Source organism: Anser cygnoides, chromosome 1 (assembly GCF_040182565.1).
Source record: "Anser cygnoides isolate HZ-2024a breed goose chromosome 1, Taihu_goose_T2T_genome, whole genome shotgun sequence".
In the NCBI taxonomy this organism is placed as follows: domain Eukaryota; kingdom Metazoa; phylum Chordata; class Aves; order Anseriformes; family Anatidae; genus Anser; species Anser cygnoides.
Genome location: NC_089873.1, coordinates 96,241,773 through 96,265,959, shown reverse-complemented (window position 1 = coordinate 96,265,959; position 24,187 = coordinate 96,241,773). Strand labels below are relative to the sequence as shown.

Sequence of the window (24,187 nt, the reverse complement as noted above, 5' to 3'; positions counted from 1 at the left end):
CATCGGCGCTCTTGCCCTTACCCCGTCACGTCACCCCTCCTGGCCTCTTCCCCAGCGGCGCGCATGCGCGGGGAGGTCCAGCCCCGCTTTGCCAGCCCCGCCGTCGCGTCATGGGCGCGACGAGGGGACAGAGGGAGGGGAGAAAATGGCAGCGGGTCACGTGACAGGGGGGCGGTGGGGGGGAGGACCGGGGGCGGCGCCGCGGCCATCGCTCGGCGGGCGGCTGGGCTGAGCTCGGCTCGGGGGGCCCGGCGGCATGCAGAGCGTCATCAACACGGTGAAGGGGAAGGCCCTGGAGGTGGCCGAGTACCTCACCCCCGTGCTCAAGGTGCCGCAGGGGGCGGGCAGGCGCTGGAGGCGGTAACGGGGCGGCGCTGAGCCGTGCCCCCCCCCTCCCCAGCGTGAGCCCGCGGTGGGGAAGGGGCTGCGGTGGCTCCGGGGGGAGAGCGCGGCTCCTGCGGGTGGGCGGGGGCGGCTCCTGGCCGCAGGAAGGGCAGCGGGGCCCTGGAGAGTGTCCAGGGGAGGGCTGCGAGGCTGGTGAAGGGCCTGGAGCACAAGTCCCATGAGGGGCGGCTGAGGGAGCTGGGGTTGTTTAGTCTGGAGAAGAGGAGGCTCAGGGGAGACCTCATTGCCCTCTACAGCTACCTGAAAGGTGTGGGGAGCTGGGGTTCGGCCTCTTTTCGCAGCTAACTAGTGATAGGACTAGAGGGAATGGCCTCAAGTTGTGCCAGGGGAGGTTTAGGTTGGAAATGAGGAGGCATTTCTTCTCAGAAAGAGCAGTCAGGCATTGCAACGGGTTGCCCAGCGAGGTGGTGGAGTCACCGTCCCTGGGGGTGTTCAAGGAGATGTCCCTGGTGCTTACGGACACGGTTTAGTGGGTGACATTGCTGGTAGAGTGATGGTTGGACTAGATGATCTTGAAGGTCTTTTCCAACCTTAATGTTTCTATGATTCTCGCATTTAATATTTCTACTGTAATTATTTACAGCATCAATCTCTCTGCCTGTAGTTTTACAGTGTGACCTTCTGTGCGCCTTATGCCTTGCAGTTTAGATCTTTGGGTTGAAGGCAGCGATACGCAATTATTATTTGAACTTGTCCCTTTGAGGTATCCTGCCTGGATAGTGGATCTTCCTAGGTTTGACCACCAATGCGTGCTGCAGTGAAGTTGTGGTGTGGAAATGTGAAGTGACGTGTTCACCACATACGCTTGTTGTTGAGCGGCTGGCACTTTATTCTACTGTGAACAGCGGAGGAATTTGTGTGACCAGATGTACAGCTAGCGGCTGGGAGACAAGGTGGACCCTCCCACGTGGGGGAGGTGATAATATGTGTATATGTTCCCTTTACAAGGGGCTTGAAATAATGCTCCTATTCCTTCAGAAAGAAACTAGGCTTGTGTCTCGCGCTAGCTTGCATACCACAGGATGCTTTAAGATGAAAAAGTGAACTATTTACCTCAGGGAACAGAGTGTGGGTATTTTACATGTTTCCTTCTGTAATTCCAGAAGCACAAGTTTGTGCATGTTGCATAATGCATGTAGTTAATGTTGAGGTTTTAAATAGTAAGCTGACTCTAGTGTGATGTTGCATAATGTGTTATCAGGAGTTCTTAGTTTTGTGGTAATCCAAATAGCTAAATTATAGCTGTTTGGGTTTCTTTGATTTTTTGTTAACTGCATAGAGTGATACTATGATGTCTGCACAGCAGCCAGTTTGCTTTTCTTAATATTGTCCTTAAATGTCTCTTCTTTAGAGACATTATGGCAGAGAAAGGTATCAGATGTGTTCATGAAATAGGTGTGCTCATTTCCCTTTATATAACACAGGTGGTAGTGTGCACCAGGGTTAAGTGTCAAGAATAACTAGGTTAAGCAGTGGCTGGTTTTCTTTAATGCTTTCCCAATGATTGAGTAAGCTGAAGTTGTAGCCAAATATTAGGTTTCTTAACTAAAAACCTTTGTATCAATGCATTGCACTGCTGTTTGGTGCTAAGAAACAGTCCCAAAGTCCTGACTGAGAGGATCATTAAATTCTAGCTGGTTTCCCGTCTCTTACTGGTGAATGTAACACAGGGTGTAAGAAGTCTTCTTTTATTATTTGTTGATATAATTGGCTACATCAAAAAATTACTTTGCGTATGTAATCTTTTCACAATTTCCCCAGATCCTGCATCTAAGTAATTTTGTCAGGTCTTACTTATACATCTTACTAATATATTTTAATCTTATATCGGCCCAGGCAGAGGCTGCCTCCAAGTTGCTTCAGAGATCTGTGTGGACTGAGCTAGTTGCAAGATGAAAGTCTTGCAGATACTTTTATTTACCAGTAAAGTGGGTATGTTGATTTGCCAGCAGAACTCACAATTTCTGACTTTTTTTTTTATTGCAGGAGTCCAAATTTAAAGAAACTGGAGTAATTACACCTGAAGAAGTAAGTACTTAGAACCTTTGAAATATTAGTACTTCTATATTTTCTAAATACAACTTTTACTCACAATGATCATGCTCATCTCAAACTGTTTACGCCTTTGCCAGTTCCTTCTTGAAACAATTTCCATGCTGTGGAAGTTCTAAATGGCCTTGTTACTCTTCAGGTGAAGTAGATAAACAGCAGAATTCTTCTCGAAATGCAGCGTGGCATCTGAATGTGGATTGTCTTTTCCTGTATTACATCCTAAAACACTAATAAGGAAGCTCATGCTGGGTCAACAACTCCATATATATCATGGAAGTAAACAGGAATATGTTTGTTTCAAAGGTCTTTTCCATAAGCAATTCAAAGGAGAACTTGTACTACTGTGTCTTGGAAACAGTCCTCTCTTTCTTCTCTTTCAGTTCCTTCCAAGGCTGTGGCTAAATCATTATATATGCTTGTTCACAGCAAGCATCCCTCTCCCAACCCCAAGAGGCTGCTTCAGAGTGATTGTGTTTTGGTTTAATGCCAAGCAGTTGTAGTTTTTAAAGGAGTTTGCTGTGAACAAAAACCAACAAGAATTTTTCTAAAATATTAGCACTGATTTTGCAGTGCTATTTAGGCTTCCCTGTGCTGCTTTTTTCATGTTAAAATGCTGTTGTTCTGAAAATACGTTGTCTTTACAGAGGTATAAGAACAGTGTCCAGACTGTTAGGTAGAATGAAAGAAAAATGAGACAGCGTACAAACGTGAAGATGGGAGAGAACAAATTATAACTGGTACAGGTAGTGTATGTGGGCAAAAGTGTCTTTCCTAATGTTGGTAGCAAGCATTTTTCTGCTCTGTTGCAAGGCATGCAAGCACTTGTGGTTTCTGTGATCCATGGGAGTACTACTCAGAAAGACAGGCTTAGCAACATGGTGTTCTGATAATTGTGTGTGTATAGGTGTCTGTGTATTTTACATACTGATGTATTATAGATAAAAACTGTTTACAGATAAAGTAGATACATCTACTAATGTTTAATTCCTCTGTGATATGTAGGAGAGAACTTTGCAATAGGACTGAAAGACAATATACTTTCTATAGAACATAGCAAGAACCACGCTGAGTTAGATTAAACTGCAGCATTTAAACACCAGTAAAAGAATGCAAGTAGTATGTGTTATAAACATAGATGCTGATAGGATGAATAGAACAGGTCCTTCAAAGCCATGTTGAAGGGAAATCGTTATACAGCAAGACTGTTTGTCTTGTTAAACTTAGATAGGACAGGAGCATGATCTGCTGATTGTCCCTTTGACAGTCTTTCCCATTCCCTGATGATTTTGATCTTGATATAGTAGTGATTGCTAGAGAACTGATATCAGCTGTGATGATGCTAGGATGTTATCTTTGAATGAGTTTGGATTTTGTGAGTAATGAATCTCAGTTTAACCTGCTCTGCCTGTATCTTAGTCTGAGACACTCACCATTGTGATAAACTGTGTGGCTCTTGTGGCTTGTCTCTGAAGAGGAGTCTATTAGTGATAAGGCTAATGATGACTGATCAAATTCAACATCTGTATTTTTTTCATTTATCAGTGTAGTTGATTTAATTTTAGCAAATTCTTGCCTGTCATGAGTTCTTGCTAGCTAATACCTCAGAAAGGTAGCCGTTTTCATTTCATATGTAAGTACAGACAAATCTCAAATTGTTTTCTTGCCACTTTTGCTGTACCAATTCCGGTATGGTAATGTTAGTGCTTTAGAAATAGAAAGTGAAACCAACTAGTTTAATTATGCTGTTTAGGCTGAAGAAAATGGAGAAGAAATTTAAGTATTGTTTTTAGTTTTTTGCATTCATAGACTTCCAAAGAATGCTTTGAATTTTTCATCTTAAATAATGTCCTTCAACATTGGAACTACAAACACTGTTCCAATTCTCTGAACAGAGAATTTTAAATGATTTTAAAGTTTCATGTGTTATTTATTATTAGGTAAACCCTAATGTGTTTTTTTTTAATTTCCATGTGTATTGGAAGAGATTACTGTTTTCTTTAAAGTGAATATTTCACTTTAGCTAGAGATTTTTCATGGAAAGTGGCTGAAAGAAATCACTTTTGCGGAGATTAAATCTGCTAATCTGCTTGCAATACATGTTGTGGTATTTTATGTGATTCTGTGATACCTAGATGATTCTGTGATTCTACTACACCGATGTGCCTTGCATTGGCAGGCACTCCAAGCCTACTGTGTCACTCCATAACAGCTTGTAGTCAGCCTGGAAGTACATTATTGTAACCTGGTGTTTTAAGACAAAGCGATTGCAGGAGTAGGCATGCACCTTCTTTTCAAAAGGCACTAATGCATAGAGCACACAAATTGCTATCCTTAAATGCAGGTTCACCTTCTCCAATTTGTGTAGGAAAAACTAAGTCCAGTGGGTTAGAATTTGCTGTGTGGATTTTGACTTGGTATGCAAGTCTAGTACAGCATATCCAATATTGCTTTGAAAAGGTGATGTGATTTTAAAAAAGCTGTTTTGTCTGATAATAAGAACAAGTGGAGTGAAGATTTTTAAAAGCTATTTCTTCATAATAAAGTTCTACACAAGTTTTTCTCAATGTTCGAAGTACTTGGTTATCCATATCTAGTAAACATTAGTCGGTGATACATGGTGACGGTCATTATCTAAAGCATACTATTTATTCTTCTGTTGCAGTTCTCTCACTAGTTCAATGAAATGGTGACAATCTCACGTCCTCTCTTGCTGCAAAATTGTTTTGAACACTAGAAGAGAAACATCTTGTAGCTGAAACTCAAGTGAAATACAGAAATACCTCTTTTGGTTTGGTTTTAGGGGAAAGCTTAAGTTCAAGTATTCATCTTCTCATATTAATCTCGAGTGTCTTTGTAAAACTTTGAAGAGTAGCAAAGAAAAGCAGCTTATTCATTACAGAGTAAACAGTGTTACTTGGCCTAGGAAGCAGTGCTTAGTATGCATTTCCTTCAGGTGAAGTTACTTTAGTCTTTATGATTAGCTGAAAAATTGGTAAAGCATCAAAATAATATAAACTGATATTGTAAATAAGAACTATCAGAGGAATACATGAGTGAAATATTACTATTACGGAAATTGCTTCCTTACTCTGTATTTAACAGTACTTTATTTTTTTTGTCTTAACAGTTTGTTGCAGCTGGGGATCACTTAGTTCACCACTGTCCTACTTGGCAATGGTAAGCAAAATCAAAATAATTAAGGAAAGTTAGCATCCCTACTTATGCTTTTGTGTGTTTCCATTGGATACAATTCATCATTTCAGAATAATACACTGACTCTTGCAGTAGAACTTATGCTATTTCTGTGATGAAGTGATATGAACTGTAAGTCAAGCAGGTCTTATTTATTGTTCTGTGTAGTGGTAGTGGAAATGAGGATTTGTTCGGGGATCTTTTATTTGTTTCCCAAAGGCTCTAGAGAAAATAAGCTAGTGTATACCATGCATGCTTTCAGTGTTCAGCTGCAGCATCAGTGTGTCTCCCTGAGTTTGTCTTAGTAATGGTGATTGAAAAAGCAAAGGCCATGTCCAACTGAAATTGCTGAGAACAAGTTGTATTTGGTATATTTTAAACAAAAGCTTGTTGGTTAAATATTTTCAAGTTGGCCCACATCAGCTAACTTTGCTGTGCTTGCCCTCAGAAATCCCTTATCTTTTGTGTATGGTAAGGGTGCAAGTAAGGTACTTATGTTTTATTAATGTCTTGCATTATAAAACTAATCAGTCTGTGCAGTTGGTATCATCAAGGTTCTTGGCTCTATACCGGGCCATGAACAGATGAAGGAGGAATTGTTATACATGAATCATTGTTTCTTGCCTTTTTACTGTCTCCTTCAGAGAAAATGTTTAATCAGGTCTGTGTGTCAGCAGTTGGCAACAGGCTATTTAGAAGCTTAGACTCTTATTCCAAACCAAAAAACACTGAAGGCGAAAGCAAGTGCTTAAATAATGTGAGCTCTGGTGACTATTGCCAGTTTGACTATCTTTACAAGTCTTTCTTGCTTTTTCTGAAGTTAATCCCTACAAACACTTGGGACTATGTTGTTGCTGATCCTAGTACGTTTCATATAGACTAGATTCCTCTGTCAACCCATCTTTGCTTGTAGTTCCTAAGTAGTTAGTGAATCAGCAAATAGTTTTTGATCCAAGACTTTGTAGTTTAGGAGTGGCCAACCTTTTTGACCTCATACCTAGATCAAAATCTCTCTGTAGCCAAGAGTAAAGTCATAGCAAACAAATTCTGAGAAAAGGGCAAGAGAAGTATGTAGAATGTTCTTTGTATAAGTTGAAAATAGGGTTCTTTTGCACATCATCAAATTCTCAACCTTTTATGGTGCACTTCATTTTGCAGGGCTTCAGGAGAAGAACTAAAAGTCAAGGCTTATCTGCCAACAGACAAACAGTTTTTGGTAACTAAAAATGGTAAGGCTGAAGTTTAAATATAAGTGTTCTTAGGATTGATAGCATGATTGATTGTGCTATCAACTCTACTGATTGTCTGTATTGACAGGGGAAGCAAATATCTTGCACTTTGGATGTTTTGGCTTTGGGATATTAAAAAAAAAAAAAATCCTGCACATCTAAAATCTCTTCTTTAGACCAGTTGCTACTAGGGCTTTATACTAGTAATGCAGTTTGCCTTACTGAAGTAGAAATGAAGCTTAAGTATCATAAAACCTCCTTATCTGCCTGTTTATTTTTTTCCTGCCCTTCAGCTCACATTCAGTTTCTAAAACGAAAATAGCTTTATTTTCCTCTTTTTTGGGAAAACCTGGGTTATGGAAGTGTACCTAGAATGTCTTTCATGGTGACACCAATGCTTCTAGTTCAGATGTGTAACTAATGTTAGTATTCCTTTCAATAGCAGTGATATAAAATACATTTTTAAATCAAATTTTGATCAGATTCACAGTTATATATATATATAATATTTGTGATTACTACCTTTTTAATAAAATGCGTGAGAAAGATAAGGTTGCAACACAATCACGGCAAAATCATTTTCTTGAGAGATCTTGTATCAAAATATGTCAAGGTAATGTCATTAGAAGTACTTGCAGAACTGAAGGGATCCTGAAGAGATTTGTACTTGCAATGGGTTGTAATTTCATCCTTTGATTTCACTTGCAGGCTTTCAGAGTCTTGCAGGGAACTGTCATGTGAAAATGCTAATAGTAGTGTTGGACAGACTTTGCTGAGATGGTCTTGATGGCTGCATGGCCAACTTTATTTCTCTTTTCTCCTGCTTCCAGGGTCCCACATTGCTGTGGCCCTTCTAGGACACCTTATAAAAGGTTTCCTGTTCATGCCATCCATGCTGGTAATGATGCATTGGCCTACCCCATGAGTAGAAGTTATGGGCTAAGGGTGAAACCAAGAGCCATGCTACAGACCTCATTTTGGAAGTGTGGACAACCTCTCTTCACTCTTTCATACCCTCTCTTTCTGAAAATGAGCATTTTTGACATAGTTCTTGCTTTCTGCATTCTTCCTGTTAATTTTTCTGAAAACTTTGTTTAAATCTGTGCTTGAACAGTGATGTAATGCATGTGACTGAAGTTAGTCTAAATAACGTATTAATTCTAACCTCTTCCAACCTTTGAGATAATTAACATGATAAATTAGCTATGCTTAATAATTGCTGATGTAAACTTTTAGCAGAAGACAAATCAATTCAGTAAACTGATGCTGATATAAGCAAAGTTGCTCTTGGACTAGAAATGTTTTGGTGATGTGAAGAGAACTAGTAGGTTGTCTCCAGTTGTTAGCAAATGACTAGGCAGCCTAAGGAGACATGAGAGGTTAGCTTTTCTGATCCTCGTGAGTTTGGATGAAAATGTTCTAGTGGGTTGCAAGAATAAGCTTTTTCCGGTCACTGCAAGTGATGCACTGCAATGAGATAAAACACCTCTTACCATATTTAAGTTTGTGCTTTTGCGTTTGAAATATAGCTCTAGAATTCCTTAAATAAGGATATGTGAGAGACTACCGTATTTCAGAAGGCTTTGTATGATAACTTCATACTTCCATCTGATTTTGTATAGAATGGCTGCAATCATTTTGATGTGCGATTTTTTTGCAGTTCCGTGCTACAAAAGATGTAAGCAGATGGAGTACTCAGATGAGCAGGAAGCAATTATAGAAGAAGATGATGGTGATGGGGGATGGGTAGACACCTTTCACAATGCAGGTATTCAAAGTCTCGCTTCAAACTTTGCATTTGGTAATTGATAAGATAATCAGTTTCCACTATTAGAAGGTAAAATCTTTCTCAGATGGCTATGTTCCATTATCTAATCTGGGAAAAATAAGTTACAGTGCCAGCTACCCACTTGCTCTGTACATGGCTGCTTAGGTATTTAACTGTGTGCTTGTATGCCTGAAATAGGCTGCTTTTCAGGGGGGTTTGGTTGACAGTATTTTATTATTCTCTTATTAAAGTTCAAGTAAGTTATTGGTGGGTCGAAGAGCTGTGTACCAGTTCGTTCCTTAAAAAGATCTTGTTTAGAGAATATTGCTTTAAAATATTAATTTGAAGAATGTGCTAACTTCTGCCTTTTAGTAAGGTTGTATGTGAAGCACGCTGAGATCCTTTAGCTTAATGATGACCCAAAGAAACTTTAATTACTGTAGTATTTCACATTTTGTTAATTTGTTGCGTTTGAGTTAAAAGGGGAAATCATTAGAAAATAACTCTTATTTTAGTATCTGAGGTCGACTAGGGGGCTGAAAAAGAAAAATTAAATACAGTGATCACTGTGAGATATGATCTTTCTCATAGGAAATCTTCAGATGGGCTTGCATTTATAATAAAGACTAAAATTACTGTTTACGTGAATTTGTCTCATTAGTCTTTCTGGCAGAACCTCTTAAATCATATTTCTCTTCTCTGAGAACTGGCAATTTTATTAGTTTTAGTCTTTCTTCATGTTTTGTCATAAGTTCATCAACTTGTCTTCCAATGATGCTGTCTCCTACCATTTCCAAGGTTAGAATATACTTCAGTCAGTACTTATTTTCTTTGGTGTATTTCATTTTGCTGTAATCTGGTAGATGTTCTCACTAAGCTGTTCAGCCAGGCTGGGGAGAGGAGGAGTGAAAGAAGATATCCTTTTTTCTTTTATATATATGTTTTTGATTGCTGGCAACTCTTAAATGCATTGCTGTTCATAATACAACACCCCCAAAGAAATCTTTTGACAAAGCTTTGTCATATTGTTGAATTAAGTATGCGTTCCCCTTTCCTGCTTTATCAAGTTTGGTTGGTTTTTAGGGTAGACTGATTTTGGTCACCATGCTGGGCTAGCACAGCTGTAAGACTCTTGACTAGACTAGCCACGTTTCCGAACACTGTCAGAAGAGACAATTTATTTCCACCTGTCTGCATTTATATGCTTTATAGCAACATATTTTTCTGGTGGGTGGGAAAAACTCTCTGAACAATCACACAGCCACTGGAAATGCATTGTTTCCCAGCAGTGTTGGCCTGGCATATCTGTTTCCCAAACAGTTGAGGTCCATTTGTGCATTCCTGGTGGGCAGTAATTTGGTTCCAGGTTTATTCTCCATAATGATCAATTTCTCATCTGAAGAGCTAATAAGATGCGTATACTGTGTCAAAGCAGATGTTGGCATGTATCCCAAAGAGCAGCAGATGAGAGCTGCATTAAAACTAGGAACGTAACAGGGAGGTACTGAAGAGTTGATACTACTGTGATTTGGGGTGGCTTTTTTTTACCACTGCTTCCTCAGCTAAAAGCATTGTGTCCTGCCATGATATTGCTTTGTCATGAACACTTTGCTTTCAAGATGCTTCAGTACTCACAAATGCATGCCTTCATCACAAAGCTGAGTGCTATTGTGATGTGAATGCCTATGCTGAACTCATTTTTTGTGTAAAAACTCCTTAAAATAAAAATCCAAATTACTTTGCAGTGTTCCATCAACAAAATTTGCTTGAAATACAAGAACTGTGCTGTTGTGTTCTGCGTTAACAGTATGGTGTCATTATGGATGTCCATCTCCAAGCATACTTCCAACACCAAATAAACAGCTTTTCAAGTATCTAAAATTGTTGTGACATTTAACTGGAAAAATCATATGCTGCTTTGAGACCTCTGCAACCTCTCAACCTATTTCTGTGGTGTTCTGTGACAAAGAAACAACAACTTTAATGCAAACTTCTTGTTCAATTAACAGGTATAGTGGGTGCAACAGAAGCAGTTAAGGAGATCACACTAGACAGTAAGGTATTTGTTTTGAAATTTCTCTTGCTTTATTACAGGATGTAAAGGTAATAGAAATCTTATCTTCAGCAATCTAGTATTGTTTCTAAAAGTTTAAAAGACACTTTTGTCACTAGATTTGTTGCAGGTACTCATTGATATTTAAAGCCCATGATAGTAGTTTAAGCATGTGTATCTCCTCATTACCATGTGTTTACCAAAGCAGTGATCCTATTGCAATGTCTTTAGCTAGTCTGCCAGAATTCTACAAACTGAAAATGATACTGTGTTTACAGTGGTAGATACTGTCCTTGTGTCTCAAGAATCTAATGTTTGGAGAGCCAGTGTAAAGAAATCTTTATTTGGGAAGAATAATGCAGGAGCATAAAGTATTTATTCATAATGTTTAAATACTACTGCAAGCAAAGTTTAAACACATTAGGTCCTATTTGACAAACTGGTGTCCTCACATCCACATGAAGAACTGAAATTGTTTAAATATCTTATAAAGTCATCACTATCGGTACTTTTCCAAAAAGTCACTCTGTAGCAGGAGCCAAATCTGAAACTTAAGCCCTTGGGAAACAGTTGGAAAAAAAGTGAGGGATGTGTGTATGTACGTATTTCTTAATGCGCTTAAGAGAGCCAAAGACAAAGTGCTTTAAAATTAGCTGATGGCTCGAGTGGAGTTCCATCTATGCCTTATGAGAATTTGTGAAACTATCCAACCATAAATCGTTAGATTCTGAAGTTTAAGGGGAAAGAGAATGGGCTCCCACGTGTTACTGCACAAATTGTAAACAACTCAAAACACTATTGATATGATGAACTGTGAAATTCAACCATTTCAAATGGAATTGTGCTGAACATAGTAAAAATACTGCTTTTTCACAACTCCGTTACATAAGGGTTGAAGAAACAGTCTTAATGAATACCTAAAAGTGATCTGTTTTTACAAAACATAGTACTTTTAGAATATTATTGTGATGCGTAACTGTTGTAATATGACTTGGATTTCCATTTTTATATTTGGTATGCAGAAAAAATCTGCTTGTTGTATAGTACATCATTTCTTGGAGCACAAGTCCAATCCAGAATGACAAATCCTTTTATGATAATATACTGTTTCCAAAGTACTTGACAAAGTATTTTTGTACTGGTTGTTTTTTTTTCCAGTGAGGAAACCAGTCTGGTGATACTTACAGCTAGAGCAGTTTCTAATTCTTATCATTTTGAGTATTGTCCTAAAGTCTTCATGAAACTAGCATAAATTGAGACCTCCCCCTTCTAAATTTCTCTAGAATCGTCTGTTGGATTCAAATGTTATGTATCAGCACAAAATTAGGCCGAGGGCTTGTGTCATTCTTCACTTCTGTTGGACTCTTTTATATCATTGTTTGAGGAAACAAAAAGTGATACCTTTTGGGGCTCTTAAATGTTTCAGAAATAATTATGGAACTGTTGCACGGTTGTTTGTGGATTAATTCACACAAAATATTAATCTACATGTTTAGTCATTACCTTTCATTTGAGGTAGGTGGATTATTTGAAAAGAAATTGACTGTTTAATATCATGTCTACTCATTGCTTTTAGGAATACAGTCATCCTGGACTACAAAGTCAAAGGAGAAATTTGTAGTGGATTTTTAGTGTTATGCTAGGATTTTGAAACTAAGCTTGTTTAATAAGCAAGTATGTGAGTTCGGTATAGTTGTTAATATTGTAGGAGTTATTTTTCTGCATAGTTCAGCTGACTGGACCTAAACTTGCTGGAGCTGTAAAACTGTGTTGATGTAGCTTAAACGCTGTTGTCTTAAAACAGTGCTTTCAATTTAACTTCTAAAGGATAATATAAAAATACCAGAGCGTTCAGCATCCTGTGAAGATGATGATGAGGAAGATGAAGGGGAAGCTGCAGACATGGAAGGTATTTCCTTAAATTGAATGAGAGGGTGTATTTATTTCAGGTCTTTCACTATAGCGGTACACTCTAAGAAAATACTACTTTTCTTTTTTTTACAGAATGCATGCCAAAAAAAAAAAAAAGCAGGTCCATGTTTTTATCTTTTTAATGGTCTTATTGATGCATGTTTACTCTAACTTGTGTGATGAAATCTCTGTGAATGTTGAGTGGCAAATTAGTTTGAGTAGCAGCACAGATGCAAACAAAAAATGGGGATTATGGCACAGCTTCATTCTGGCTTCATACCTACATTTAATCTGTCTACTAAAAACTACTCGTTTAAGGATTGTTCATCATGTACTTGTTATAGTCTTTTGTCAAATTGTGTTAAAAGGTATAATGTGGTTTAGGGGTTGGGAGATCTCCCTGAATAACGCATCTTTAGGTATGTGTGGATATTTTTTAATGGAGTTGTTTATGAATGGGAAATATGACAGCTAACTATGAGCTGAACACGGAATTTTATGGGTCTTCTTTTCAGAGTATGAAGAAAGTGGGCTATTGGAGACAGATGATGTGAGTGAACAGTTCTGTCTTGTCTGTTGCAATGCTTATCACCAATATGAGCAGAAAATAAAAATAAGGATGACAAATATTTCACATAAGCTTATAATAAGTGGTGGGATTTCTGAGCTTGGTTTCCTGTGGATTTGTCTCCTGCCAATCTACCCTAGCTCTTAGGTCCTGAAAGATTTTGGTTACAGTAATTTTGCTTTCTTTGTTGATCTGCTTTGCTCTGCTTACATGCAATGTTCTATTCACAAGAATTATAAAGTGCAGTGATTGTTCTTGAGGCTCATATGTGATGAATTGAGTGGCTTGTGGGTTCAACTGACTACATGGATGCTGGAGTGTAATGAGGGAAAACAGAGAGCGTGGTTATTTGGGGTACTTGCTTAAGGTCTGTGACACCTGCATAAACTGAGACCTCTCTGCCTTCTGAATTTCATTGGAATCGTCAAAAAGTTCAAAAGTTATTGGTGAAAGAATGGAGGGGATAGGACAATGTAGTTGCATGCTTCCTTGAGAAATCAGACTTAAGGGGGGAAAAAAATTGTGTGAAATCAGTATTCCTACTTTGAAGATTAAAGCAAAACCCCAAGTCCTACATCTCTTAATGTTAATTAAGAACATTAATTTCAATTTTACAGCCCTACGTAACTACTTAGGATGGGACAAGAGGGAATACAAACAAGACTGTACTAATATTATCATTTTTACTTTGAAAACCAGGCAACACTTGACACAAGACAGATTGTTGAAGTTAACAAAGCTAAAGTTGATGTTGGAGGGGAAGATGCTATTCTGCAGACTAGAACTTACGACCTCTACATCACTTACGACAAATATTACCAAACTCCAAGGCTCTGGTTATTTGGATATGATGAGGTATAGCTATATCTTTTTCCTCACCTCTGTGGCATTAGATCATGTCAAATAGAAAGGCTACTTTGTTATTGCTTTCTTATTCACTGAACAAATTCAAAGGAAGAAATGGTGAGAAAACCTGTTATACAGTCAGGGTTGCAGACAGGGCTTTGGGGGTTGCAGGAATTAAAAAATATTTCGCTGAAAAATTGTACTTAATAACCAAGCATATTTGACAGAAAGAAAATCATGTGCTGCTATTTCTTAAGCTACTAGCTGTACAGAGCTACCAGAAATAACCCCAGTCAATTTACACAAGTAAGCAGGTGTGTGTTTTCATGATCTTCGGGGGAAAAGATTAGATAAATCACTTTTCCCTTTTAATGATGAAATTTCTTGAGTTAAAGTTGTGGGGACTTACGGCTCAAGTTCCTAGATGAGAACCAGGACCTTGGTTCTCAAATATATTGACTTTACCATTCACCTTGTATATTAAAAGCAAAACTTTGTGCAGTGCTGTTTCTACACCATATGGATCTTATCGCAGTTCCTTCAATATACCTTCAGAGCTGTTGTATGTTAGATACTTGTAACTTACAGTACCTCATACGTTAGTGATGTTAGAATTGTTGAGAAGGGGCAAAAGATTCTTTGTCAGTAACGTTTTTGTTCAAATGTTCCCTTTTTTCTTGTAGCAACGGCAGCCTTTAACAGTAGAGCATATGTATGAAGATATTAGTCAAGATCACGTCAAAAAAACAGTGACCATTGAAAACCATCCTCATCTTCCTCCTCCTCCAATGTGCTCAGTTCATCCGTGCAGGTATGTCTTTGTTTCTGGTGTGATTCGGGATGCAGACATAAGGCATTTTGCTGGTCTTGTTAGGAATTTTGTTTAGATTTTCTGGCTGTATTTCTACAGGTGGCTGCCATAGTGGTCTGCTCACTTCTGAGGGAGTGTAAAAGGCAGATAACAGCTTTTCTCGGAAGTCATTTCAGTGTTTGTTGCTGCAAGTGTATTATGAAGTTAGAGCTCTCTTCTGTGCTTAACTTGCTTTTCCTCCACTTTCCTATAGATTCCAGAAGATGGCAGACTACTAGAATGCTATAAAAAAGAGTTCTATGTGTTAATTTGCTGCATAACGTGTACTCTGGGAGAAGAAAAAAGCTATTTCAGTGTGAAATAACTTTCCTATTTTGTAATTGCTACCTTCTGCTCCTCTAGCAGTCCTTGAAATTTTATACTCATAAGTAAGTCCTCTACATGCCACACTATTTGTTGAACACAAGCGCTAAACACAGTTGTTCTCAGTGTTTTGTTGCATTTTCCACATTTCTTATCCATTTTACAAGAAGTCTGTAGTTAGACTAGCTGTACAGATATTTTTTCTAACAGGTCTTTGAAGGTGTATTTCATCTTAGATGGTAGGCCTTTATCTCCTGTGAAGTGGCCTAGTGATGCAGAACCAGTATCCTGGTGTAACTCCTCAACCTCTTGGTAGTATTAAGATCTTGGAGATATGAGTTTGGGCTTCCTCTTAAAAATAAAAAATAAATACACTTTATAATCTTGCATATGTTTAAAATAAAAACAAATAAAATCCCAGTTGCCTCTTTCAGTCTTGTAAATGGCTTTGTACCTGAAGAAACACATGTGGATCTTACGTCACTAGCTGAGATGTCAAATAATTAGCTTGTCATTGACAAGCTTATGGTAGCTTTTGCAGACTCAAAACACTCTTGTTACTGGTTTAGGCAATCTTTAATTGTATTAACCATACATGTCGTGGGAAGGACATACCATTCTTAACATACAAAGAGCATGGGAGCTTTGCACCAGTGTATGGCTGCTCTTGATCTTGTTATGAAGATGTATATTCACGTACTTCAGAAATCTGCATCTTGTCTTTCTTCCAGATCTTAGTTTTTTAACCACTGTTTTACAGCAATCTTTGCTTTCATCAAGCACTTGGGCTTATGTCTGAACAATACTGAGCAGGGAAACCAATGTACAAGTGGGAAACAGCTTTCTCCCCTGTACACCTGACTTAGAGAAATTTTTAAATAGTGAACTTCATTGTTGGTCTTTAAATCACCAGGTTTAAGACTGCAGTAACAGTAGATTTGTCAAAGCATAAGCCTTGGTACTCGAGCAGTACAGGAAGCAGAGAACTATTAGGGAAAGAATAAAATGTGGAACAGAAAATGTCATTAAGCTTCTATGATTAATGTGTGGCACCACCTAGAAATTGAATACTGCAGTACAGTTCTGGTCATCAGTTCTATAGTCTGAGGTAAAGGAAGACTAAAACTGGAAGAGGTACAAAGAGGGTGTTAGAGATAACTGCTATCAGTTATGAAGCTTCTTCCAAATAAGGAATTATTTGAATAACATGCCACCCTTCAGCTAGCAAAATGCTGCTAAGGAGGGAGTTCTGGTTTCTGTGACCTCCTCTATCACGAACTCTGCAGAAGGAGAATAAATGATAGGTGTTCATTTTTTTTCCTCTTCTAAATAGTAAAACTAGTGGCATTGAACACAACTCACTACTTGCATGCTGAAAGCCAGAAAAAGGAGTAAATTATGCATACATCTAATTAAACTAAAGTTGTTCAGGCAATATAATGAAAGAAAGTCTGTTAAGAGTTGTTACAAGTGAAGTTACAGCTTCAGTATTAGGGCATCTCTGGGCTGTGTACTGCTGGAGACTTGAAATATTTTGGGGAAGTATTACAAGGCGCTCGCTCAGGCTTCTTGGGCATGTACTATGAATTTGTCAGATAATGAGGTAGACCTCTGGTGTGATGCAAAGATTCTTGTAACATATGAAGATAGAAATCTTAGTATGTCAACCTATTTGTTACTCTGTCTTGTTTGCAGTAAGTGGGGTTTTGGAAGAAAAAAGTGCATCCAGCTCTTTGCACAGCTAGTACTTTTGAAGGAGTATCAGGTGGGATGAATGTAGGAAGGCTTAAGAGTGACTAGGAAGATGACTAACCAAAGCAAAGAAAAAAAAAAAAATGCATGATGCCATGGTTTACTTTACTCACTGCTGAAAGCCCTGCTACTAAGTTGGTTGTGAAGAAGCTTCTGTTGATGGATGCACGGTGGAGGGCACTCTGAGAACAAACAAACATGACAAGACATTTGGGCATGACAGCCCTTGTTAACTAGGTAGGGTTTGTGTAGGGCTGTGACTACAATGTAACCTGTTCAATTTTGCAAACTCCTTCGCAGAGGAAGAACCAGTTTAATGCTAGCCTGTGAACTTGGATTGAATTTTCCTTTTCTGGAAGGAGAGCTGAGAGTGTATCTTTTCATTTTTTCATGTGAAGTGAGTGAAGTTTCAGTGCCCTTGTTATGTAATCCACATCTACTCTTGAAGAAACAATTTGCATCATCAAACTTGCTGTGATTGTTCTTTTAAGAACAAAAAAGAAAATAGGTGTTGCAGTGAGACCAATTTGTCAATCTTAAATGTAGCCTTCTCAGAAACAAGGCAGTCTAGTTGACTGGCACCTGCTTGACCTGGGAAAGGCTTGAGAATGTGAAAAGTGACTGATAGCATAGCTAAAATGGATGTTTCAAATGGTTTTCTATGAATTCTATGAGACTGCTGGGTACCAGTGCTGTAAAGACCTTGGCTAAATTAGATTCTCATGCTGCTTGACTTTTGAAGCATTAGGTATGTTCTCTTGTTCTCCAAGGCGAGCTGTTCCATCTCTTTAACTTAATAAAGCTTACAGCTAAGAAAGTCTGGACTTTCGAGACTTTTTTTTTTTTTAAAAAAAAAAGGCCCAAAGTACTGGTTTTCTTAATTTAGCTGGGAAGTTCCAGTGTTTATCTAGCTCTGCTGCTGTTGCTTCCCTACACATTACAAATATTGTGTAATGTAAGGTGTTTGGATGGCCCTAACCTTGCTTGGTTGTTCTTGTGATGCATATATCCCTTTGTCCTGCGTCAGAGAAAAAAGAGAAATAGGGTGGTGGAGTGAAGATGATTGCCATGGGCAGCTGCTTAAGATTGCTTCTATTTTGAGTAATTAGTTGAAACTGTTCATCTTGCAGCTCTGCTGGAAGATTTATTTCTTGTCAGCATTTTTATGGTACTGGCAGGAACATACTCAACTTCCTCATTAATTGCTAGAAACTGTTTTAATCACAATTCTCACTGTTCATATCAGTTCTACGAATGAACCATCGAACCAGTTAACTAGGGCAGATCAATCACTTCTGGTGGTGGTACGTGTTTTGTGAGATTTTTCTTTTTTTCCCCCAATATATCTGGATGGCCTTTATTGATTCTTATGTGATGTCTCCCTTCCAGCTGATACTCAGAGAATGTCAATATGTCAACTTTGCTGAATTCCATTGTGAAATTTATTTCTTTAATGAAAAGTTTTAGTCGCAAAGCATAGGAAGGGGGTTCTTCGCTTAAAAAGCAAAAACTCCCAGTGAAAGCATAAATGGTTGTCTTATCAGTCTAAGAAATCAGCAGCTTTCAATTTATTTATAGCCCCTTAATGTATGGTCTTAACTCTATATATTTCAATTTCTTTTCAGTAGCAACAGTGGTATTTCTGACTTGGAATATGAATAACTCATATCAACCAATTCTTGAGGTGATTCAAGTAATACCTGAAAGTAATTTAGGGGATTTTAGTAGGTGTTTCAAATGACTGACCTATTTGTTAGCTCAAGTGATCTACAAACAGGTCCTGGAACAAGCATTGGTGAGCACGTAGTATTTAGTCACCTTGAATTAAGACAACCACTTATCTCTGGGGAGTTCTTATTCAGAGTAAAATAAAAATAATCTTTCAGCTTTGAGATTTCTAGATAGGATGTTTTAGATTACATTTCTCCCAAAGTTATCGTATTCCTTTTATATGGAGGGGGAGGTGTATGCTTCATGTTAATTCCTCAAAATTTCCTAATGGAAGGAAACCAACTTTTGAGAATTTGTAAGGTTCTTAAAAAGCTGCTCCCAAGTAACTGTAAGAATGACTATTATGATGGCTGTTAAAGAATTTGAGATAACTCTAGTCCTTTTAAAAAAAAAAAAAAAAAGAACAATTGTCATTAAGATGTATGTGATTGAACCAGTATCCTATAAAACACTTCTAACAGCTATGGGGTGGCCTGTACTCTGTGCCAGTACAAAAAATTGCCCACCATTACAGATGAGGTCAAAACTTAAGCTTTAACAGCAGTGAGCTTCCTATGTTGAAGTAACTGGCCTTGGTACCACATGCAGCATGTGTTCTGCCATGGCATCGTGAGGATCCAGAACTGCAATCAACTGTGAAGAGTAGCTGGCTTATACAGATCAGCAGCACAGTAAATGACAAATGCTGACCTTCTGTATTTCCCCAGACGTACATGTTCCTGTTTACAATGTGTCTTGGTAATTTTGCAACAGCTTCCTTCCTTGTGTTCACAGTCACTGTCAGAATGATTAACTTCAGAGGTGACTGCTGAATGCCAACAATTACTCAGTTATTTAGATTTGCATAACAACATCAAAGCGTGTTCAGTAAGTTACGCAAACTGTACTTACCACTCTTTCTAGATCTCATAGGCACATAGTTGTTCAGGATGGCTTTTTTAAACTACTATTGTTGACTAGCTTGAAGTCTTGTATAAGTGAGTGTCCACAGAACTATATGGTGCCTCTGATCACGATTGCCTGCAGAATCATGAATTTAAAATAGTGTTGATGCTTAGATGAAAGTAAGGTGAGTTTGGGTTAAGAATATATAAATAAAACCTCAATTAACCATACAGTAGTTTTCTGATTTGGTATGTTCTTCATCCCATAGGTTATGAGGTAGAAGAGCTATCCTGAACACAAGACCATTATTCCTAAATTATAACTGGTCTTGAAAAGATCTGAAGTGTTCATTGTTGGAGATATTCAAAGCTAGACCAGACATCATCCCTGAGCAATCTGTTCTAGCTCACTATTCCTTGCACAGGGAGGTCGGGACTAGATGATGACCAGAGTCTTTTCTAATTCTTCTCATCTCAGTTCTTTTGTAATTCCATGTCATAGTCCTATGATCGGCTTTGTAAACAAGTATTTGTGTGGTTCATAGTAGCTCTGGTAAGTCACTGACTTAACCTCAAAGTACAGTCACATGAAGAAATGTTCATCTTCCACTGCACAGTAGTAATCTGATTTAGAGAGTTCGTCAGATTAAACCTTGGCATGATTTTAGTCATGAGTGAGCAGAAGATAATTTAGAAATTGTTGCCATAGAACCCATGCTACAGCTGTAGCCAGGGAAAGTTTCCCTAGTCAGTCCCAGAGCAAAAAGGTGTTTTATGTAGGGATGGTTTAGCCTGGCTTTTCCAGGAAGCTTTATGAATTATGTAAGTATTTTATCTCTCAACTTAAGCAAATTTAAAAGTTTAGAAGAGGCAGCAAAAAAAAGCTACAGCAATATCTAGTCATCTTCTGAAGGGTCATCTGGGAATGTCTGGTGGCTAGCTGCTTCTGGTAAGGATTACCTTTCCTGGTGCTTTCTTTGGTGTTTCACAATTAACAGATATACTAGCGGCAAGCAGAATGCCTCTCACTGTGCTACTCAGAATACATTGTAGCATAGCGCATCCTCTCCTTGTCTTGTCAATGTAAGGGGCTGGCAAATAATGTTATGTTCATGACTTAATATTTTCAGTTATTGTTCGATTTCTCTTTTAATAAACTGAAAATTTCTTCCTCCTGCGCTGAAGCTAACCGTCCAAAATTTAGTTTGCGCAAAATATAATCTTACTGAAATGAAGAGGGAGTTGCTTTATCTTTAAAATATTTTTACTGTTTTTCAGGCATGCAGAAGTGATGAAGAAAATAATTGAGACTGTTGCAGAAGGTGGGGGAGAACTTGGAGTTCACATGTATCCTTTTTCATTACTGCGTGGTATTTCTAGAGATTTTTTTGCACTGTAAGGAGCTGTTACCTAAGGGTTCCTAAACTGAAATACAGTGGTGTGTGAAAGCAGTAAACAACTGTTTTGGTAGCACAATAGAGTTCTGGGATGAGATCTTCTGTCCAAACAAACACCACTAATCACTTGCAGGGAGTGGGGCAGGAACCACAGGGGAAAGTAGGTAGTGTTGAAGGAACAGGGGTTGAGTCTCTGTACAGGTGTGAAGGAAGTAGCTGTGAGTATAGAACTGATAGTCTGATGTAGGAGGATGTATTAGGAGGTTGAGCTGGAGGTTCATAGAGTGTGGTCAGAGTTGATACATGCTTAAGTGTAGTTTGGGAATCCATGCTATTATATTACCTTATAGTAAAGACTTACAAATATGAGAGATCACAGAATCATCTAGGTTGGAAGAGACTGCCAAGATCACCTAGTCCAACCTCTGACCTAACACTAACAAGTCCTCCACTAAACCATATCACTAAGCTCTACATCTGAACGTCTTTTGAAGACCTCCAGGGATGGTGACTCAACCACTTCCCTGGGCAGCCCATTCCAGTGCCTAACAACCCTTTCGGTAAAGAGATGCTGCTTCTGTGTTAGATTTGGCTCTGAGATTCATTTCTGACAGGTGTGAGATCCTATTAGATCCTATTACTGCTCACATGGAGTGAAGAGAATATTTGACAAACCTTGCTTTAGTAAAACACTAGGCTGACAAAGCAATGAAGATGACATCGTTCTGAGCATCAGTACGGAATGCCTAACAATTTCCTTTCAGTCAAGTGACTGGCGTTATGCTTGTAGTAATTGGTACTGTACTTTATAATTGAAATAACCTTGGTATTAAAAGCAAGTAAATCCTTTCAGAACAGTAATCTAACTGCTTTTGCAGCTACAAGGGAAGCAAAGGAGGGGATTACTGACAAGCTAGAGGCCCTGAATCAGTAAAATTCATGTTCACCGAGTTGAGACTTGCTAAATTTGTGCAGCAACTGAAAATGAACTGGAAAATACATCTGGTTAGTTGAAGCTGTCTGCTTCTCAGTAGTTTGAAATAGCTTATTTTCAAGATTTTTATTACTTTTTTTTTTGCTATTGCTAACATAATTGAGGGTTTTTAACAGACAGTTTTGTACATCATTGTCATGTAGTTTGTGTTTGTCAAAAAATGGTCAATGAGACTGTGCCAAAGCAGTATTTCTTTCTTCTATCAAGTACCAGTATAACATAATTATCGTAAGTTGTGATTTATTTTTCTTTTTGGTTGTCTGTCTGTCTCAGTCCCAATTGGACAGACGCTTTAGCTTTGCAATTATCCAGCATATTCCACATTACAGATTGGGACACAACAAGTGTTTGAAGGTGACTCATAAGGGAGACTAGGAAGGCTTCAAGGAAGGCAGACTTCAAAGCTTAGCAAAGCTAATTTCTCTACTTTCCCTCATCAACAGGAAGGAGCTCTTCCAAAGAATTGTTCAGAACAGCAACTTCTTTTTCTGAGCCACCGAGGAGCCTGCTTTCCCTGCAGTTACAGGAAGGTAGCTAGGAATTAGCCTTTCTAGCTGCAGTTTACCTTGGCATTTGTTAATTACGAATATTAAGTATGTAAATGGGATCACAAATTTTTGTGTAGTTTGTAAGATTTATTGAAAGTAACTTCTGTTTCCTTGCTTTAACTTGAAAAAGAAAGGTCTGTGTATTTGGAGGAGCATCAGATGTTACTAATAGAGTTCTACTGTATAAATTTCCCAGTCTCTAACTGTATAATTTTTAAGTACTGTTTTCCTACTAGCAAGAAAAACTGTTGAGCAGACCATTGCATGTGACTGCTGGTATGTTTGCGGGTTGGGGGGTTGAGGATTTCTAGCTGCTGCACCATTTCCTTAACAACAAACACAGGTACCTTCTTATTTTCTTGAAATTTGTACAAGCAGTCATTCCGACAATAGAATATGACTACACAAGGCACTTTACGATGTAACTAAAATAAGAGAGATCGTCTATCAAATCTTTTTTTAAATAACCCTTCCATGTGACATACAACATAATACACAATTTCTGTAACTAACCTTTTATCAAGTCAATGCATTAAAATAAAATGTTCCATTACCAGCCTTTTTAATAAAAGTCTGTGTGTAATAAATAAATCACTTTCATTCCTATACATATACTGCAATAAAAGGTGGATTTTTTCTCCATAATTCTTTCAATTTCCTTTCAGCAGAAGACTGTTTTTTCCTCTAGGTTGGAAGTTAAAGTCTACTTTACTAGTAGAAGCCTAATCTTTTTGGCTTCATCCTTAAGATGATTCCTGAAAATGTGACTTACTTCTCTGATTTAAATTCACTTGAGAGACAAGTTGTTTTTTCCCTTAGTTATGAATGGTTGTTTCCTCTAATTGGCGGAAGACTTTGAAAGCTGAAGGAAAATAAGCGATGATCTTACTAGGAAAACTTAACTACGTCTTAAACTAAAGCAGTTGTAAATAACATTCTTTGAAAGGTGATTCAGATTTACACTTGAGCAAGACTAGCATTTGGAGATGGCATTTTTGGAGAGACAAAGGAGTATTAGTATGTAGCCTGTTCAACTTGTAATAAATGCAAGAACAGTCTTATTGACAAAATTACGGATGGAAGGAGGGAGAAGATTGTGTTAGAGCAGGGTTCAAACTTGACAATTTGTCCCAACCTAGACTATGCTAACTTGCAGCTTAATAGCATGATTTCCATTTTAAGTTAGTGTCCATAATGTTGTTTGAATTCAGGTATTGCAGACACATCCAGGCTTTGGCAGCTATCTTCTGCCCTATAAAATGCAAGTTCATCATTGATGAAGATGGGAGAAAAGGACTGTCATGTGTATGTCATAGCTTCACTTAGAGTCTTTGTAGCTTTCACAACAACATCTTTGTCTCACAAACATCCAACCCTCGTTCTACAGGATTATCCAAAGTTGGTTGTCTGAATTTTCTGAACTTACAGTTGGTAGGAAGCTTGGCACAACTGATCCCTGTCTTGGCTGTCCTGTGTACTATGTTCTTACTTATGAGGGTCTATAATCAATTTCTCTGTTCTTTGCTTAAAACAGCTTTCCTCTTTTGATACCAATTTTCACCTCTTTCTTGGACAATATTTAAAGCAGTGTCTACATAAGTGAAGAGTAATGCTGGCTGAAACACATTAAAACTTAGCCACACCCTCTGAGTCATGTCATAGGATTTTCCTATCAGATTCATT

The 24,187-nt window shown here is 38.2% G+C and overlaps 1 protein-coding gene across 1 annotated transcript; it reads left to right on the top strand.

Annotated features, from left to right (window-relative positions):
• The first annotated feature begins 149 nt into the window (after window positions 1–149).
• ATG3 (autophagy related 3) lies at window positions 150–23,112 on the top strand. The gene is made up of 12 exons (XM_048058058.2): window positions 150–328; window positions 2,392–2,433; window positions 5,585–5,634; window positions 6,808–6,878; window positions 8,539–8,646; window positions 10,656–10,705; window positions 12,527–12,608; window positions 13,126–13,160; window positions 13,878–14,033; window positions 14,708–14,835; window positions 20,844–20,912; window positions 22,848–23,112. Exons 1-12 carry the CDS (start codon window positions 257–259, stop codon window positions 22,927–22,929), a joined length of 945 nt encoding a protein of 314 aa, XP_047914015.1. The 5' UTR covers window positions 150–256; the 3' UTR covers window positions 22,930–23,112.
• Window positions 23,113–24,187: the final 1,075 nt, after the last annotated feature.

Bases quoted from the DNA above. Each gene is read 5' to 3' on its own strand.
- ATG3 (XM_048058058.2), top strand. From the start codon at position 257: ATGCAGAGCGTCATCAACACGGTGAAGGGGAAGGCCCTGGAGGTGGCC. The intron at 2,434-5,584 runs GTAAGTACTTAG...TTGTCTTAACAG, and splicing joins GAGTAATTACACCTGAAGAA to TTTGTTGCAGCTGGGGATCA. The intron at 13,161-13,877 runs GTGAGTGAACAG...TTTGAAAACCAG, and splicing joins GGCTATTGGAGACAGATGAT to GCAACACTTGACACAAGACA.